Genomic DNA, 18,824 nt, shown 5'->3' with positions numbered 1-18,824 from the left:
CGCGGTTCCTCGCGGTGAGGATTGGACTCGCATCCCCGCAGGCTGGCAGCGCGACCCCGGCGTGTCGGGGATGGTTCTGCGCGCCCCGCAGCTGGCTCCGGGCTCTCCCTGGCCTGAAGCTGGGGGGCGCTGAGGCTGAGCGGAGCAGCGGCTCAGCAATCCGCCCTGAGGCCGGGGCTGCAGGACGCGGCTTCCAGAGCGCCGGGCCGTCTTTAGCGCACCCGGAGCGCCGCGGTCCGTGTGGACATCGGAGACCCGGCTGCGCCGCCCAGACACGCTGGCTTCGGAGGACTAGGCTAGAAACTCCTGGCCATTCTTGAACGCCGCCTCGTGAGTAGGCAGAGGACAGCTAGCTTTCTTCATCCTCTCTCCTCGCCGCCCCCATCCCTCACCACTCCCAGAGTGTCCCTCCCTAGGCTCCTTCCCAGGCGACCCCTGAAGCAGCTGCGGCTGGATTGCACACTTCATGGGCGGGCCGCAGGGGCTCGGGCGCCTGGCTAGGTGGCTGCCAAGAGCCCGGTGAGCCGCGCGGGTCCAGCCCGTCGAGCGCGCCCTCGGGGCGGAGAGCGCCGCGCCAGCCAAGGCAATGCCAGGGTGGCTACGAGCCGCCGGCCTCACGAGGCCCTAGACAGGCATGGGCCTGACATCCCAACTCTAGGGACCCCCGAGCTTCACCCCACTGCTCGGACTAGCAAGGACCCACGACACGATGGCTTCGGAAGTGGTGTGCGGACTGGTCTTCAGGCTGCTGCTCCCCATCTGTCTGGCAGTAGGTGAGTGTGGTGTGCTCATGGAGGTGGCTAACGAAGACGGTGGGGGTCCAGAGCTCCGGGGTTCGGTTCTGAGAGGCGGCTGCGTAGTCTGTGTGGCAGAGGCTTCAGATATGCGCTGTCTGGAGTGCGACAGCCCTGCACTCTAACTTGGCGATCTAGGGCGCAGGATCAGGGTCTTTTTTAGACAGTTGGGGTAGCCAGGATTGGCACTCTGTGGGGGCCCGTTCAGTTGAATTTAGTTTCTCGTGGACTTCCTTTAGAAGAGTACTGGCGTGTGTATAAAGGATGATGGTGGGACTGGGAAGTGATTGTAGACAAACGATCGAGATTTGTTAGAACACTACCCCCACCACCAGCACCGCCAGCACCACCAGCACCAGCAGCTCCGGCACCAGCATCATCACCCTCCGAGCGTCCCCAGATGCTCAGCACACTGTGCAACCAGAAGGGGCTCAGGACATCTCTCCTCCAGCCTATGCTCCAGCAACCAAATAGGAAGAAGTGAACGATTCCAAAAGCAGTAAAAAGAAAAGGAGACGCCAGGCAGGAGGAGCTGCCTTGATGATTCTCTGTGCTACCTCCACAACAGCCTCTATTTACAATGAAAGCGGCTGGAGGCTGAGGCTGTAGAGTACCACCAGACCGAAGCCCGCACTTGCCTTGCCAGCTTTCTCCAGATGTTTAAAGGATTAGAAAATGGGATCGAAAGTCACTCACTGGGACAGACCAGACTAAGAAAGTCCCTTGGGTAGCCTCCTCCTCCTCCTCCTAGGTGCCTCTAGGGAGTTAGGAGAAGGTGTCAGGTCTGAAGATCACCGCAGCTGTGGGAGGGCAGGAGTCTGCAGGTTTTTGCACTGAGTGTCACATTCAGTCCTGTGCTAACAATGACAGAACTCCAAAGCCGGGCTTTCTCTCTACCCCCACCAGAGCTAGAAAATACAATACCAAATTGTGTTTACAAAGAGATCCTTGCCTTCCCACAAAAGGCAACTCGCTTTTTGTTTGTTGGGTTTGTTTTTGTATCTTGACAAGAGTTAGGGGACTGGGAATTACATTGATGTTATCTGTTCAGGTCATTGAAAGGGAGTTCTGGAGTTTGGATGTCTACAGGAATAACAACTTTAGCCAGAAGCCTCTGGGAGACTTAGGTGCCAGAAACCAGGGCTCTGGGGGAGGAGTAAGCAGAAAGGCATAGCACCAGGTGCTTCTGGAAGAGAAGCAGCCAGACCGACAGGCTGGCATTGACCTGGACTGTGAATTTCCAGGTTCCAAGCAGGACCATTTGGGCAGTCATCATTGTTCCGGTGTGCCGGAGGAGTGCGACTTCCTGAAAGAAGACGGGAACTTCTCTCCTAGTTTTGAAAGCAATTTTGAAAAGGTTTCTTTAGGAGCATGGCACACAGGCGGTGTCACTGTCTCTGTCTCTTGTCTTGATGTACCTAGCTAGCTCCTTGCCGGTTGGGTTTGTTCATTGGAAGCAAGTTAGGTCTCAAGTTCACCAGGCACTTTTAGTTTGTTAAGGGGAGGGTCCTCGGGTCAGAAGCCCCCTCACCCCCAGTGCATAGCCTTTTCGCCTCCCCCAGTACACATCCCCAGCTCCGTCTCTGTCTTCACCTACTGCTCTGGGTTGTCTAAGCCCTTGCCTGGGGCAGCAGTGACTGTTGGAAGAATTAAACAGGTGGCCACCTATGGCCCCCTGGGTCCACTGTGTGAAGTGACAGCAGGGAGTGGTCCCTCAACTGACTGTCATCTTATTGAGGGTTGGGGCTTCTGTAGGACTCCGCTCACAGCGGCCGTGTAGAAGCATTTCCTCTAGACACTGATGATGCACTACTGAAGCCCTTTAGAGGGACAGATGCACTCAGCCATCTAGAGGAAAGGACTATTAGTCCAGAGGCTCCAGCGGGCCTGGGGCAAAGCAAGGGCCCTGCTCCAAAGCTGTGGTCCCAGCTCCATCATGCCTATTTCTTCCATAGCCCCTCCCTGTAGTGCCCATATGTGCAAGCTTGAGCCAAGGGGTTGGATCCATCTCAGGATGCAGATGGAGTCTGCTCTGAGGTTGGGACTTTCTTGGGAGGAGCTGGACTTGCAGGGCCACAGGAATAGGATCCCTGGCCCCATCCCGCTTCCTTGCAAGTTTCCTGGACAGCTGAGTCAGCCCAGGAGACTATGGGGGACACTTCCCCTGTTTTACTCTTTCCTCTGCACTTCCACACCTCTGTGAGTTAAGGAGATGTGGGAGCATGCTGATGTATTGTGGAAAGATGACCCAGGTCCTGAGATGCATGGTACCTTGAATCACTACCCTCTTAGGAAAATTGCGTCGAAATCACCTTATTTCAACACTTGGTTTCCTTCTACAGGAAATCGAGATTTTCAAGGTTATTGAGGGTTTTTAGGTCTACTTGTTCCCAAGGTGCCACTAAATCAAATGTTCAGATTTCCCTAATATCCTGGGCACGGAGAGCACAGTGACCTGCTTGCCATTAGAATCGATTTTCCTTTTTCTCCATCTATTTTTATATCTGGGCAAGGCAGCCTTCAAAGCCTAGCCTTTATAGACACTCACATATATTTCCGTTAAACCTTTTTCTTTCACAGGATGTTGACATTTTCCTGTAAAAGTGCCCTACTCTTTTCAACTAATGAGTGATATTGAAAATGAACTGCCTTGGTGTTTAGCCCAATGCTTCAGTTTTTATTTTTTTAAGTTGAAGGAATTAAAAGGAAAGTGGTAAGTGATGACGAGTTTCTTGTGTGCAGGTGTTGTATGTTAGCAAATAAACCGAACTATACTAGAATATGCTGTTTGCCACCCACAATGAACATCTCTTGATAGATGTGTCCCTCTCCATAGTCGCCGGGCATGTCAGATATTTCCAGAATCTCTGACCACTTGCTAGCCACTTGATTTCTTTTATATGCATAACATAAAAAAGAACAACAAAACTCTTCTATAATATGCAGTCTATAGTAATTGTAGTGATAGCTGAGCATTGATGAGTCTTTTACATATATATTTTATGCTTATTTTCTTTCAGTATGATTCCAATTTCCAACATAAGCCTTTTATTTGCCTTCTGGTACTGAAGACTGTTTCCAGGGCCTTGCATATTCTAAGTGCTGAAGTACTGTGCTAGACTTTAGCCTTCTCACTTATCTTGAGGTAGATGACTTGAGGTTATCCCAAGATTAGGAGGGATTAGGATGTGGCCTACTTTGGTTTCTGGTACTGTGATAAACTCCATGACCAAATGCAACTTGGAGGAGGAAAGGGTTTATTTGGCTTATAGGTTAAAACCTGTCATAGAAGGAAGTCAAGACAAGAATCCAAAACAAGAACCTAGAAGTAGGAACTGAATCAGAGACCACGGAGGAACAATTCTTACTGTCTTGTGCTCACTGGCTTGCTTAGCTGCCTTTCTTAGACAGCCCAGGCCCACCTGTTCTGGGGATGGTACCACCCACAGTGGGCTAGACCTTTCTATGTTAATTAGCAATTACAAAAATACCTCACAGACAAGGCATAAATTAGCCATTAAGAAAATGCATCACAGACAAGGCCACAAGCCAGTCTGATAGAGGCAAATGCCTTTCCCCAGGTGTATCTAGGTTTGTGTCAAGTCGACAAAAACTAACAGCTGGATTGAATTTGGGGCTCCTTTTGATATGTATGTATCTATGGTTTTTAATGTTTCTTTTTATAGTAAATTTTCACTATTAGATATCGTTTTGAAATCACACTGTACATAGTCCAAAAATTGCAAAAGAAGCTATTTTTTTTATTTGAACTTTAGGAGTCTTTTATGTGATTCATACTGGTCTACTGATTGCTGCTATCACAGCCCTCAGGGGCAGGGAGTTTTAGCTGCTGAAGGATTTATCAAAAGCATTTAAAATACTTTTGATTTTGGTCACATCTTCTCAGCCTGTTTATTACTGTTAATTACTCCTAGAAATAAAAGAGCTTAGATCAGTGATTTTCAACCTTCCTAATGTTGTGACCCTTTAATACAGTTTCTCATGTTGTGGTGACTCTCAGCCATAAAATTATCTTCATTGCTACTTCATAACTGTAATTTTGCTACTGCTATGAATCTTAATGTAAGTATCTGTGTTTTCCAATGGTCTCAGGCTACTGCTGTGAAAGGGTCATTCAACTCTTATGGGTCGAGACCCACAGGTTGAGACCCACTGGCTTAGACACTTACAGTTAATTCTAGAACAAAATATTTCAACTCAGATGAGCATGAGTGACTGTCACTGGAGATGTGGGGGCTGGAATTCCATGTAGGTACCTTGCTTTGCAGGAAGTGTGTTTAGTCATAGATTGAAACTAGCATATTGCCTTGGATTTCACTTTTGGGTGAGGACATGTTGCCAGCTGATCATGCCCTGCCTGTGGCCCTTTCTCTATGATTCTAGGGTCATTTTTGTTGTTTTTACTGGTTTCTTCCTCTCTCTTCCTGTAAACCAGAGTCGGGAGTACTGCCTTCTGGGTGAGTGTGTGCACAATCACCTGTACCATGCCTAATAAACTGAGGATGCTGCATTGCATTTGTGAAGTCAGTCAGGAGAGCTGGCCCGCCTACTCAGAACTCCCAGAGCAGCGGGTAGTGGTCTGGGCCACAGGGAGGCCACAGGAAGACTAGGATTCAGAGCAAAGCAACATAGCCCCTTTGTATCGTCAAGCCACAAAGATTAGTGTGTTTGTGACAGGCAGGGTTTTTTTTTTTTTTTTTAAATAACCAGGGTTTTCTCAACACAGTAATGTAGTGTTTTAGATACCGATCCTCTTATTAAGTAATACATTCTCCCTGTGATCGTTACTGTTTATTTTTGTCTTCGTGACCGTATGTTCACAGTCTACTTGATGTGATTTTATTTTATTTTTTATTTTTAGTGTGAATCTTTCATTTGTGGTCATTGAAGGTACATAGTGGTAATGTGTATATTATTATAAATTTTTGCATAAATATTCAGGAGAACTTAGCATAAGCATATCTAGACATTTAAGAGTAATTAATAGAGGCTGAAGAGATAATTCTGTGGTTAAGAGCCCTTGCTGATCTTTTAGGGAACTAGAATTTGGTTCCTAGCACCCACATGGGCAGTTCACAACCACCAGTAAATACAGCTTCAGGGAGACCCAATACCCTCTTCTGGACTCCATGGGCACCAACACTCATTTGCTTGCACGCACGCATGCACGTGTGCGTGCACACACACACACACACAAATAATTAAGAAAATAAACCTTAGAAAAAAGAGCAAGTAGTAACAATATGAGGATACTATGTGTGTGATGTATTAGGCAACATTAAATTTTGTAAGATTTGCAGATTAATGTGGGATCAAGCAAATAAAATAAAGAAAATGTTCTATTTAGATGAAGGCTAAAATGTGTTGGAAAAAAATTTAAGAATTTTTTTTTGGGAGGGGTCCAGGGGGTGGGAGTGATTGCTCAGTGATTCAGAACACTTACTGCTCTTCCAGAGGATTGGAGTTTGGTTGCCAGCCCCCACGGTAACTCAAGCTACAAGGGGCCCAAGACCCTCTGCTAGCCTCCTCAGGCACACAGGCGTAGGCCCTGTACACACAGATAAATTTAAAAAAAAAAATGTAAGTTTTGAAAAAAGGAATATTTAACTATCAGCATTGGTGTTTTTTACATTTCTCAGTGTCCACATGGTCATCAAACCCATCATGACAAGGCACAATCAAATAGAGAGGAGACCCAAGCATACGGCAGCCTGTGGGGAGAGCCACTGACTCGGGGCTTTGAACACTTCCAGACATCCTAAACTGTCCCGTGATTAAGGGATCCACACGTTTTGCTCAGCCTTGCGCTCAATATTTTGTGAGGCTGAGGTCTGCACCCGCTGAACATGCACCCCACTCCTGGGCCACACCTCTAGTCTTCCTTTGCTATTAAGAAATTATTTTTACAATTTTAGAGCCATAACACATTTTTTTTTTCAAAGAGTTTTGCAACTGTGTTAGTTAGCTTCCTGTCTGACCCGGAATGACAAACTCACTTGGTTTCTGTTTCCTGTCCTTGTTCAGTTGTTCCTGTGGCCGCAGGAAGTGTGGGCTGTCACATGATGCTCACTTCATGGTGGCTAGGAAACAGAGAGGGAGAAGGAGGAGCAGGGTTCCTGTATCCCTCACAAAGACATGGTCCCAGTGACCTAACTTCCTCCAGCTTGGCCCCCACCTCTTACGTATCCTTCCACCACCTCCAGTTATTCCACAGGCCGGGGACCAACCTTCAATATCTAGACCTTTGGGGAAACATTCTAGAACCAAAGTGTAGTATAGTACACAGTTTACTAGTTTAAGGTGTCTTCAATGTCTCCTCCGTGATACCCAGTTCCTTCCCTTCCTTTTGTGGTAGACTGGTAAAGCTTTGCGGTTATTATCTGCTGGCTTGACAGTTCTGCATTGGAAACAGACCTGCATGAAAGTAGGATTCTGTGATAAATGGACACAGTGGCATGTTCTTGTATATGAATTTTCAAATCTGAAGTACATTTCAAATCTGAAGTACATTTTATAAGAAAGAATTAAGCAAGTGTGTGTGTGTGTGTGTGTGTGTGTGTGTGTGTGTGTGTGTATGTTTTCAGTCATCTGGGGGTTAAGAAACTTTTCTGATACTTCCCTTAGGAAGTTATTGATTTCGTGACTCAAACTGAGATGACCCCCCCCCCCCCCACACCACCCCGTGTTGTTTCAAACTTGGAAGTTTCCATCTTGGCTAACACCGAGCATTCCCCCTGATCCTGCAGACTTCTCTGCTGTGCGCATGTTCTAGATCAAGTGGGCAATTCCAGGTGGCTCTTGGCTCCTTGACCAGGGCATTTACAAGTAGCCTGTTGTAACTACTACTTGGCAAACGCAAATCCCACCCACCAAGTGCCTGGATCAAAAGTGTTGTTCAGGCGTGCCATCCATCACTGTTTATATCCTGGTCCACAGGTGCAAACTACTCTGCATCCTGTGAGTCCTGCCGCAGGCAGAGCCTCAAGCTCTCTTAGCCTTCCCCTATCTTTACCATGTGTAGAGCTGATGTATATCCCATGAATTACCCAAAGCCCCCCAGTTGCCTTTCTTCAGAGGAGCAGATTTGCATCTTCTCTTGGGGCCCAGGTCTACTTTTGCCTGAACCTCAGTGAAATCAGGCAGATCACTGCTGTCTTCTCCCACCTCCAACATGGCTGTCCTGTGAGACCCGGAAACTCTCACTCCTGCCTTTACTGACTAGGCTCTTTTCTCTGGCTGATAAGCTGCCTTTTTGCTTCTGTTCTTCTGGAGTCCCTGTGTCTAACGGGTTTCCCAGTGTAATGGGGGTTATCCAAAGCCAGCATTATTCCTCTCAAATGGGAGTGGAGAAGTCTGGAGTAGATAACAAACTTGGAAGATATAGGACCCCATTTTACATCAAGGGTCCAGTGCTTGTACTTCTGTACACCACAAATTAGAGAGGGAGTGGTTGCCTCTGGGTTGGGGACGCTTCACTGTATCAGGCACTGTTGGGTTCAGGGGGTAGTGCCAAAAGGCTGCACTTAGCCATGGAAGGCCAGGTGCATTATTCCTGTTGATGGAAAATGGAGGCAAATGGGAATGGGGGACAGAGGTCTACAACAGCCATTGGTCATGGTGTCTTCTAAGTGAATTAGACAGATAGCTTCTGAATCTTGACTTGGTCTGTATTAAGGGGAGGATTATCTCGTTCACGTGAGAAGTCTACCTTCTTTGAATCACCAAAACAGAGTCAGAGCTGCAGCCAGTTCTCAAGCATGAGCGATTCACACATCCAAAACTGCTTAAAGGACTAGGAGGGATCTTGCTGGGAGACAGTTACAATTGCATTTTGCCTTTCTTACTTTTGAAAAACAGGGCAAATGTTTGGGCAGTGATGAAATGACTACTCGTTGTCTGTATATCAGTGTGAGTTATTTTCTTTCTATCACCTGGATGCACTTCAGATGAGTGGGGTAAGAGAGGTCTAAGAGGTGAATATGGGATAATTTATGTATCAGGGCACTATTAGGGGTCAGTATGTTACTGGGGCTCATCATGAAGACCTCCAACAGAGAAAGTGGCAAACCTAGGGCTGAATCTACATTCAGGAAATCAAACACGTGAGTCATTATTGCAAATGGTTTCTGACTTTTATCAGAATTTCAGATTTCTTTGAAATTATTCTGTATAGGCTAAAAAGCTGGGTTGTATGACCACACATCTGGCTTTTTCATGCAGATGTGTGACCTTAATCAAGTTACGGGACATTTCTGCTCTTTGGATATTTTGTCTGCAAAATGAATGGACGATAACTCTAACACGAATTGCTAAATGGTCTTATTAATAAAAAAAAAAAAAAAAACCAACAGAGCCCGATATTGGGGTGAAAGCTGAAAGATCAGAGAAACAGAACAAGCCACAGCCAACCTCACCTCACCAACTCCTTAGTCTATCCTGTTTCCACGAATCCTCAGACTGAAAGCCTCTGAGTCCTCACCCCTGAGGGTCTCAGTTGCACTGCGGCTCAGTTCCTGTCTCCTCATGTCTTATATTCTATTCTCCACCCAGCCATGTCACTTCCTGGGATTAAAGGCGTGTGTACTTTCCAAGCAAAGGCATGAGATCTTAAGTGCTGGGATTAAAGGCATGTGCCACCACTGCCTGACTCTGTTCCCAGTATGTCCTTGAACTCCAGAGATCCAGACGGATCTCTGCCTCCCGAGTAATAGGATTAAGGGTGTGTGCCACCACTGCGTGGCCTCTGTGTCTAATCTAGTGTCTGGCTCTGTCCTCTGACCCCCAGATAAGTTTGTTAGGGTACACAATATATCACCACAGATAACAGCATTAAGCTCCTAGGAATGCTTCAAGTTTTGATGGCACTGAATGTCAAGGGCTTTGAATGGTGCCTTCATGTAATGGCTCTTAATATTCTAGACTGAAATGAGTCATTGTTATAAGTTAAGGAAATGTGTTGGCTGGTTTGAAGACCTGCTCCCCAAGAGCAATGCAGTTTCATGGGCAGACAGCTTAGAGTTCCAGTCAACATTTATGACAGTTACAGAGCATAAATAAAGTTTGGAACATTGGCTGTTGAAAGTTGAGCCTGGTGTTGGCCCATACCCGCTCCCAATAAGATCCATTGGAAGATCCCACGGCTTTGTTCATTGTTACCTTGGATACAATATGGCAAAGGTAACAACCTCCTTTTCTCTTTCTTTAAAACTCCCAGACAAAACACATTACATGGTCCCCACAGCCTCCTCTGGTGCCTTGTTCATATTCATCACAGTGTTGCGTTTTTAGAACTATACTTTCATGCACCGTCAAGTTCAAGGACCTTGTGGTCCTTGTTAGCATCCCGGCATGAAATGTCCTAATATGTAGCAGACATTTAGGCTGTCTTTTGAGTTGTAGCTTTAATAACTGAAAAGATTATGTGAGATTATACTGGGGCAGCTGGCTATCAAGGGCTCTAAGAGAGTGGACTCTCGGTCTCATGTTTTTCTCTTGCCTACATCTAAAATATGGATCTAGAGATAGAGTCTAGCGTCTCCTACTTATTAGCTTCTGAGTTCCCGACTATACAATTCACAACAGGCTAATTTATGTTCTGTATCTTTCATAAATGAGAATATTATTGTGGTGGCAACTAATATCTGCTACCTGTTATGCAATAGACAGAGAAGGAAAAACCCAGCTGATAATGTGAAGTTTGACCGGAGTAGCATCCTTGAAGTGCATATTATTTTTTAAAATGCTTTCAGCTCTTCTGGATCCACATGCATCGATCTGTTTTCTCTTGTGGTCAAATCCTTTCGGTCAGCAGTTTTGGCCGCAGGTAGAGAAAAGGAGGAAGAAGGCAGAGTTTTAACAAGCTGGTGATTTTTTTTTATTAAAACCAAAACACAATGGAAATGAGTTATAGTTATGTGCAAGATTGAATGGTCTCACCTCTTTTCTCTGCTTTCCCAGACTGCACCTGCTTGCTTCCTGCAGCTGGCTCTGACATCGCAGAGGGAATGCAGTCCTTGGGGAAGGGCCCTGCTCCGGTGGTCTAATGATCAAGTCTGGATCTCGTTAATAATGAGCCATGTGACTTTGTCCCTTACTCCTCAATGGCTTCATCTATGGATTATGTTCATGAGTCTCACAGTATTATTTCTGCCCAGCACTTTGGAATGGGAAGGGTGTGGCTGGAAATTACCATTCCGCATCAATTCAAGTGGTTCTGTTCTGTTAAGGGCCATCTTACTTTCACTGCCCTTAAAGCAAGGCTGGGGACTGCTGGTGATTTATTTTTAATCATGTAGCTACTTGAGTGAGGATTTTACAGATCCGTTTATAAAGGGGAGACATTCTGGTTTAGGCTTTTAGTTTTGATGGTCTTGAGTCATGTGGCTTATGCGTTACCAATAGTGGCTGAACGTGCAACAAACTGCAGGAACACCTTTGATTTTAAATCAGTAGCATGCATCTTTGCAGACAAAAAGGACTTTCGCCATCCACAGCTAGGGTTATGCAAAGAAAAAACCACACTGCTGTAGCAGTACCTGAGGCCGAGTGATCTTGTAGAGGTAGACTTATCTAAGAAAGACTTTCATGAAGAAAGGGTATTTTTGAGTAAAATGCAGGATTTAGTCAATGTAACATCACAATGACACCATAGACTTTGGGATCTTTGCTAGGTAAGTCTGTCACCCTAGAAGTGTTGCGAAGGCTACTCAGACTCTGCAGAAGTGTCTGAAGTGTGAGCTCTCTGTCCTTTAAGGCCCCACCTCCCCTCCCTCCCCACTTTCAAACTAAATCTAAGCACTCGCTCACACTGGGCTCATCTGCACTTCTCCCATCGGACTTGATGCCCAAAGTCTATCCAGCTGCTAAGCAGCAAAAACCTTCATAGCTGGTGCCAGGACTGCCACTTGCCTGCCAGGCAGCCCTGCTGTGGCACAGGGCTCTGGCCACCCATTGTCAGCCAGGAGAGAGGATTACAGATCAGATTACAAGGGTGTGGAGAGAGGGCTTGCCAGAACATGGAGATGTTTTCCTGTGAATCGGTATTTTCCTGAGATCTCTAGTTCCCTAGGACTGTTCATTAGTAACCTGAAACCCATTTAGCAAGAAATAATTTTTAACGCAGCATCACCTTGGCTCTTGCGTTTCTTCGGAGCCACATTGATGTTTTCATCAGCGGTGTTCCTGCCTAACTACACTCTCCTCACCCAGCTCTTCCCTGGACTTCAGTTAGAAATGTTTGGTGCTATTTTTACATCAGCCACACTCAGCTGGTTGTATCTCAATACCCAGGAGGCTGAGGTAGGAGGAGGGTGGTGGATTCAAGACCAGCCTGAGTTAGACAGTATATCTTGTCTCAGTTACACACACAAACATATACTGTATATACATATACACATACATATGGGCTGAGGATGCACCTCTGTGGTAGAATACTACCTGCCCACCATGTGCAAGAGACTAACCTTGATAGCCTGAACTGCAAACAAATAAGCAAACCAAAACCAAACCAAACACGAGTGTTGGTATACCATTTTTTTAATAACATATTGTTTGCTTGAAAGGATGGAACCCAGTCCTTACAAGCATTTGTTAAGTTGGATACAAGCCTGGTGCAGTGGCATATACCCATAATTCTAACCTTTGGTAGGGAGAGGCGGGATGATCGGGAATTCAATACTGTTACATGGCAGGGGATGAATCTCAGATATGATTTGACCATTGTAACACTGGGGTGCTCAAGCCAATGTAGCCCTACTTAGATTTTTCGGGTCAGATGTAGTTCTGAAATGTATATTTTAAATGTAGTGCTGCTTTTTTGGGGGAAGAATGCCGGCCATGCAAACACTGGAGAGTCTGTAGTGTGAGTCACACTGTCACAACCCTTAGTCAATTTTAATATGCGTGGAACGTATTTTCTTAATCAAAATGTAATTGAAGTGAGGTTTGAATAGTCCATCGGTAGTTTTGTTTCCTTTTATCATTTTTAAAAATCATCCTCCGGTCTAAATCAATTCTCCCTTCCCCCTCCTGAGATCTCTATACGTTTCCCGGCAGTCATCAAAACCCTCCAGTAATGGGAGACTGCATGCGCCCAGTGCTTGCCTTAAATAGCATTTGCTTTTGTTTACTTCAGATGTCAAAGGAAAGACATGCCTGACTTTTTCTTGATCCCTACCTCTTTCTTACCTTGGATGTTCCTGCTTTCTAGGTTTCTTTTCTGGCTGCCACCCCAAAAAGAGTTGAACAATTTTGGAAAACTTAATGTGAATGTCTCTAAGTATGATTACATTTCTTATTTGTGTATTTCCACTTTAGTTATTGGCACTTCATTTTCATCTCATTCCTTAATAGAACCATAAGAGATGGCTTCGCTTGCCTAAATTTTTTTTTCCTCCTGGAAAGTTAAACCACAGAGAGCGATCAGTTTGAAACAGTGTTTATGTAATTCTGTCTGTGGAGTCCATAGCCTAGTGCTGATCCTAGTAGCCCAGTACTGACCCAGGTGTGTGTAGCTCAGTTCTGACCCAGGAGTTAGTAGCTAAGTATTGATCCCTTTGGATCAGCTATTGGCCATTCCTCCCAAGCAACGATTGTTAAGGACTCTGAAATTTATAATGTTTGGAAGTGTTTTTCCTTTGTATAGACTTTCAATATCTCCCTTAAATTAAAAGAAAACCTTGCTGACAACACCATACGTGTATATAATGTATTTTGATGGTATCCACCCCGTTGCCTCTCTTCTTTGTCTTCTACGCCTGTTGCTCCCTTCCTTCCCAACAACCCCTCCCCCTGCTCTCTTGTATCTTTTTTATATGTTGTCCACTGAGTTTAATTAGGATTGCTTACATGAGCATAGGTGAAAGGTTGTTTACTGGGGCACGGGCAGTTTACCACCACTTACATCACTGTCGAAAATGACTCTCGCTCCCTAAAGAACCATGGACTGCCAATAGCCCCTCAGCTATGGGTAGGGCCTCATGAACCCCCTGACCACCAATGATTGACTGGCTCCATCTTGTTCAGGTCTTATAGATAATCACTGCTGCTGTGAGGTCATGAATACAGTGTCAATGTCATGTCCAGAAGACAACGTTTCACAGGGCCCCGTTCTGTCTTCTAGCTCTTGTTGCTTTCTGCTCCCTCTTCTGAGATGGTCTCTGAAACTTGGAGGGTATACTGTAGATGCTCCATTTAGGGCTGGACACTCAATAGGTGTTTATTCCCAGCACTCTGACTAGTTAAGACTTTCTGCATTAACTCCCACCCATTGTATAAAGAAACTTCTCTGACTGAAACGGAAAGCAACACTGATCTGTAAATACAAACAAAAAAAACTTGTAAGGAAGCGTGATAATATGTTCATTTAGCATAATAGCAGTAATAGTTTCCCTTAGAACCTATAGTCGCCCCAGTCATGAGCTTTTGACCAGGATTATAGTACCAGGTATGAGTTCCTGTGGTGTGGGCCTCAAATCTAGGCAGGAAGTAGTTGGTTACCCTGACAACAGTCATGCCATTATTACCTCGGTGGGCACATCTTGCCTGGCAGGTCAGTGTTATAGCGTACAGGGCACAATACTGGGCAACACTGCTCTGGGTGATGACCAGAGGCCTTCTTCACACCATATGGAACTTTGAAAGCTAGCCAGCAGAGATGAAGCTTCTAGTTCAGGTCCCTCTTTATTTCTCTTCGCTCTGTAAATAAAACGTGTGGTGTCTTTAGCATAGGATCCTACAACTTAGTTTTGGCAAGTAGCCAGGAATGACAGCAATAGCATGGATTGTTTTGGGGGCTCTAGGACCTCTCTAACTACTCATGAGGAGGTATCTTGTAAGTGGTCCTGGAATTTTCATTTCATAACCCATAGCTTCTTGGAGTAGTATTGTATACCTACCTATTCAGGGTACCACCATTACGACTCTTTAAAAAAATTAGATTACAAAATACTAGCCCCCCACATATTGCCATTGTATAGATTCTTAGGTTGGTTAACCTACCCCAATTCTCTCCTCTGCCCAACATCCCCCCACCTTTCCCACTTAAGCATCTTCACCACTGGTAGGTAATACTATAGAGGTCCCAGACGTAAGTTCATACAACTGTGCCATCTGATTTTTTTGACAATAATTCTAGAAATATTCTTTGGAGAAAAGATAAGCCTGGAAAAAAGTGGTGCTGTGAAAATGGGATGTGTACATGTAGAAAAATTTAAGGTAGATCTATATCTCTCATGCTGAACAAAGATCAACTCCAAATGGGTCAATGGCCTCAACATAAAACCTCAAACTCTGAAACTACTAGAAAAAAAAGAGGAGGGCACTTTAAAATGCAAGTGTAAGTAAGAATTTTCTGAATAGGACTCTAGTCAGAAATTAAGACTGACAGTTGACAAATGGACTCAATGACATTAAAAAGCTTCTGTACACCAAAACAAACTGTTAATCCAGTGAAGAGTTATCTGACAACATTGGAGAAAGTCTTTGCCAACTCTAAATCTGACAGCGGATTAATATCTAGAGTATACGAAGAAATCAAAACACAAAATACTGAAAAAACCCCAAACAACCCAATCAAAACTTGCGCTATGAAACTGACCAAAGAGTTCTTAAAAGGATAATTACAAGTGGCTAATAAATGTTCTAAAAAGGGTTCAACATCCTTATCCATCAGGGAAAGATAAATGAAAACTACTTTGATATTTCACTTCACCTCCGAATGGCTGTCATGAAGAGAACAGATGATAGTCAGTGCTGGTGAGGCTGTGGAGAGAGGGGACCCCTCATTGGCTGTTGCTGGGAATGCACACTGAAGCAGTCACTCTGGAAACCAGTGTGGTGGTTTCTCCGAAAGCCAAACGTAGAACTGCCCTATGACTCCACTGTACTGCATCTGGACATATTTCTCATATGGATTCTGTGTTGTCCTACTACAGTGATATTTGAACTTTATGTTCCTTCTGCTCTGTTCACCAGGGCCAGGGAGTGGAGTTAGCTTAGATGTTGTCAACTAGTAGATTACTGATAATGAGAATGTGGTCCATATACACAATGGGACTTTATGCGTATGTAAGGAAAAATGAAATTAAGAAATTTTCAGGAAAATGAATGGAACTGGAGAAGATACTAAGTGAGGTAACGCAGCCCCTGAAAGATAAACACTGCATATTCTCTCCCATGTGTGGATCCTGGCTGAGAATTTTTAGATTTGTGTAGAGGAAGCTTAAAAGTTATCGTGAGATTTGAGGGAGGGAGATGATGCCTTAACAGGGACGGGAGAGGGGAACACCTGTGGCTCTCAGTGTCCCGAGCTGTCACTTAAGTCACTGGGAGAAGTGAAGCGTTTTATGACTACACATTTTGAGACATGTCGGGGCTCATCGTTCAGGGCCTAGGGCTCTGAAACCTGTTCGCTGGCTGCTTGTTCTGACTAGAGCTATGCTATGGGGTTTATGTAAATAGTGGATGAACTAGCACGATCAAAGCTTAGTGTCCAGGTTACTAGGTTCTAAGAGGCATGCCCTGTTTTCTCAAACCTGTCCGACCACAGAAGTCCCATTTGTTGCCCTTGAGGCTCCTGTTTTAGGATCACATACTGAAAAACTCTGGTCTTCTGGAATTGTGGGTTAACTGGGAGGCCAATGAAACGGTCTTTCAGAAAAGCCCCAAGTCTCTCATGGCATGAATACGAAGCTGACTGACTTTGATTGACGGTCACTGTCATAGTGACCAGAAGGAAAAAAAAAATTGTCATTTTCTAATCCTGTTTGCTGACTTACTAGTATGATTTTTTTTCTTATCTTAAAAAAAAACCAACAGATTGGTCAGAAAGAGAGAGACCGTTTTATGAATGAGGTATCTAACAACTGTAGGGTGCCTGGAAGTTTCTGGGGTGGGTGTGATTCAACATCTGTAGGGTGCCTGGAAGTGTCTGGGGTGGGTGTGAATTCAACAATGTAAGTGCCTGGGGTGGATGTCAGTTCAACAACTGTAGAGTGCTTGTAAGGGCCTGGGATGAGTGTGACATGTCTACATCTAGGAAGAATGGATGGACCAAACAGCAAGAATTAAACTGAGTCCGACTGCCATGGCCCTGGGTTCTCACTGGACTCCTCAGGGCCCTCCCAAGGGCCTTTCTTTTAGTCATCTGTGTAATTCACCTCTGAATGCAGGCTTCAGGGATCGTTGTGACAGTTAAGTCAGGTGCCATTCTTACGTCTTAAACCCTCCAGGATTTTCTCACTGCAACTAAGAAAACACTGCGTTCCTTTTATGACTCAGACATGGAGAATTTTGCTCTGTCTGTTTGTTCTGATAATCAGCCTACTAGGGTTTTTGCTGAAATGTCACCCCAGCTTCCAGGCCTGCCTTTGCACTACCCGAATACCAAGCACTCTACTCACTCCCAGTCCCAGCCTCTTCAGCTCACATCTCGCCCTACTTCATCTGTCTCGTTTCCTTCATACTCATGGGGTTGCTTGTTGCTGTCTGCCTTCCTTTTCTCTTCTTTCCCCAGGCTGATGTGTTTGTTCCAGGACTCCCAGAATCCAGTTTGTCTGCCCCCTGCTATGTCTACAGCATGGCATGTGGGCCCAGGCAATAGTAAACCACCAACTCCTCAGTTCAGTGCCCTTCATGCTCACACAGCAACGAGGGAAATGGTACCTTCCTGGTCATTCCTCCCCTTCATTTAATTGAGGCTGAGGGTTTTTTTTTTTTTCACTTACAAAATAGAGGTGATAATACTATCTAAATTGTAGGGTAGCTGGAGAGTTCTAAAAACAGTGTAGGGCTGAGGTCATAGAAAAATTGCCTAATATGTCTTCAAGGTCTTCAGTATTACAAAAATGAATGAACTAACTAATGTATTTACTAATGTAATACTAATGTATTTTAATGTGTTTTTCTGTTAAACAGTACCTGGCATATAGTATGAATTTACTAAATACAGATCCTGTGAGGTTGACATTTAATTTAAGCAATATTTGATGTATAAAGCATGGTGCCTGGCTCTCTGATTGTTCCAGGCATGTCTGATCCTTTGAGGTGGTTATCTACAAAATTCAGCCTTGAGAAATGCACAACAGAGTTACCAAAAAAAATTACAAAAAGTTTTATATTGTTTTAAGTAAGTTCATGATTTTGTGTATGACCAAATTCATAACTATCATTGATCACTTGCGGTCCCCAGGCCATGGATTGGACATGTCTGTCTGTCAGAAATCTTAGCTGTGTCATGCTCAGAGTGGTGACTGCTGATTGGTGGTCATTGCACAAGTTAGAAGTGTTGTGGGGGATGGGACAAGGCGACCCAGAGACTCAGGCTGGCTATGAGATGAAGCTCTCCTGTTGTGTGGAAAGAGGCTGTTGGGTAGGCTGAGGGACGGTAGGATGACAGTCACAGTACTGGCTCCAGGAGCTCTGTCTGCTGTAATACAATGCCATGACCCTACTGGAGAACAAGATAGAGGAAAAGCCCTACTGAACAGGGACAGAGCACCCCTTAACTCCCAAAACACCATCAGAAATGATTCAGTAGATAAAACTGTGCCCCCTAACCAGTGTTGACACCTCCGGGAATATCAAAACATGGGGACAAATGTTCTAAACAAGAGTGGCCAGTGTTTGGGTGGACGGCTGTTTGGGTCAGTTTCTTGCACTATCCCCCTGCGGTGGGTAGGGACACCGAGAAAATAGAGCTGTCACTTACCCATGCTCAATGTCTTAAACACTTGACTACTAAATTCAAGAATAGTACAGGGCCTCGGGGGTAGTTCAGTGGCAGAGCAAGAGAACATGTGTGATTAGCATGTACCAGGCAGACACTTGCAATGTGCAGCTCATACAGTGCAACCATGTGTGGCCAGATAGAGCCATGGGATGCCACAGCCCAGCCACCAAATCATGAATTAACTTAAAACATTATGTTTTCTTCTTCAATTTGCTTGTGCGACTTGACCGAATAGTACTTGAGCATGAGCTTTGAAGAGGACCATGTTGTGTTATGTCAAA

General features: G+C 45.0%; 1 protein-coding gene across 2 annotated transcripts in view; it reads left to right on the top strand.

Annotated features, from left to right (window-relative positions):
* The first annotated feature begins 709 nt into the window (after positions 1–709).
* Piezo2 (piezo type mechanosensitive ion channel component 2) overlaps positions 710–18,824 on the top strand; it is a 368,019-nt gene continuing 349,904 nt past the window's right edge. For both annotated transcript variants that reach the window (XM_059246283.1, XM_059246284.1), the window contains exon 1: positions 710–773. In XM_059246283.1, coding sequence (XP_059102266.1) covers positions 710–773 — 64 coding nt within the window. The remainder of the gene's footprint in view (positions 774–18,824) is intronic.

Source organism: Peromyscus eremicus, chromosome 19 (assembly GCF_949786415.1).
Source record: "Peromyscus eremicus chromosome 19, PerEre_H2_v1, whole genome shotgun sequence".
Classification (NCBI taxonomy): domain Eukaryota; kingdom Metazoa; phylum Chordata; class Mammalia; order Rodentia; family Cricetidae; genus Peromyscus; species Peromyscus eremicus.
Note: the sequence above shows the minus strand (reverse complement) of the source record. Positions and strands in the feature narration are given on the sequence as shown.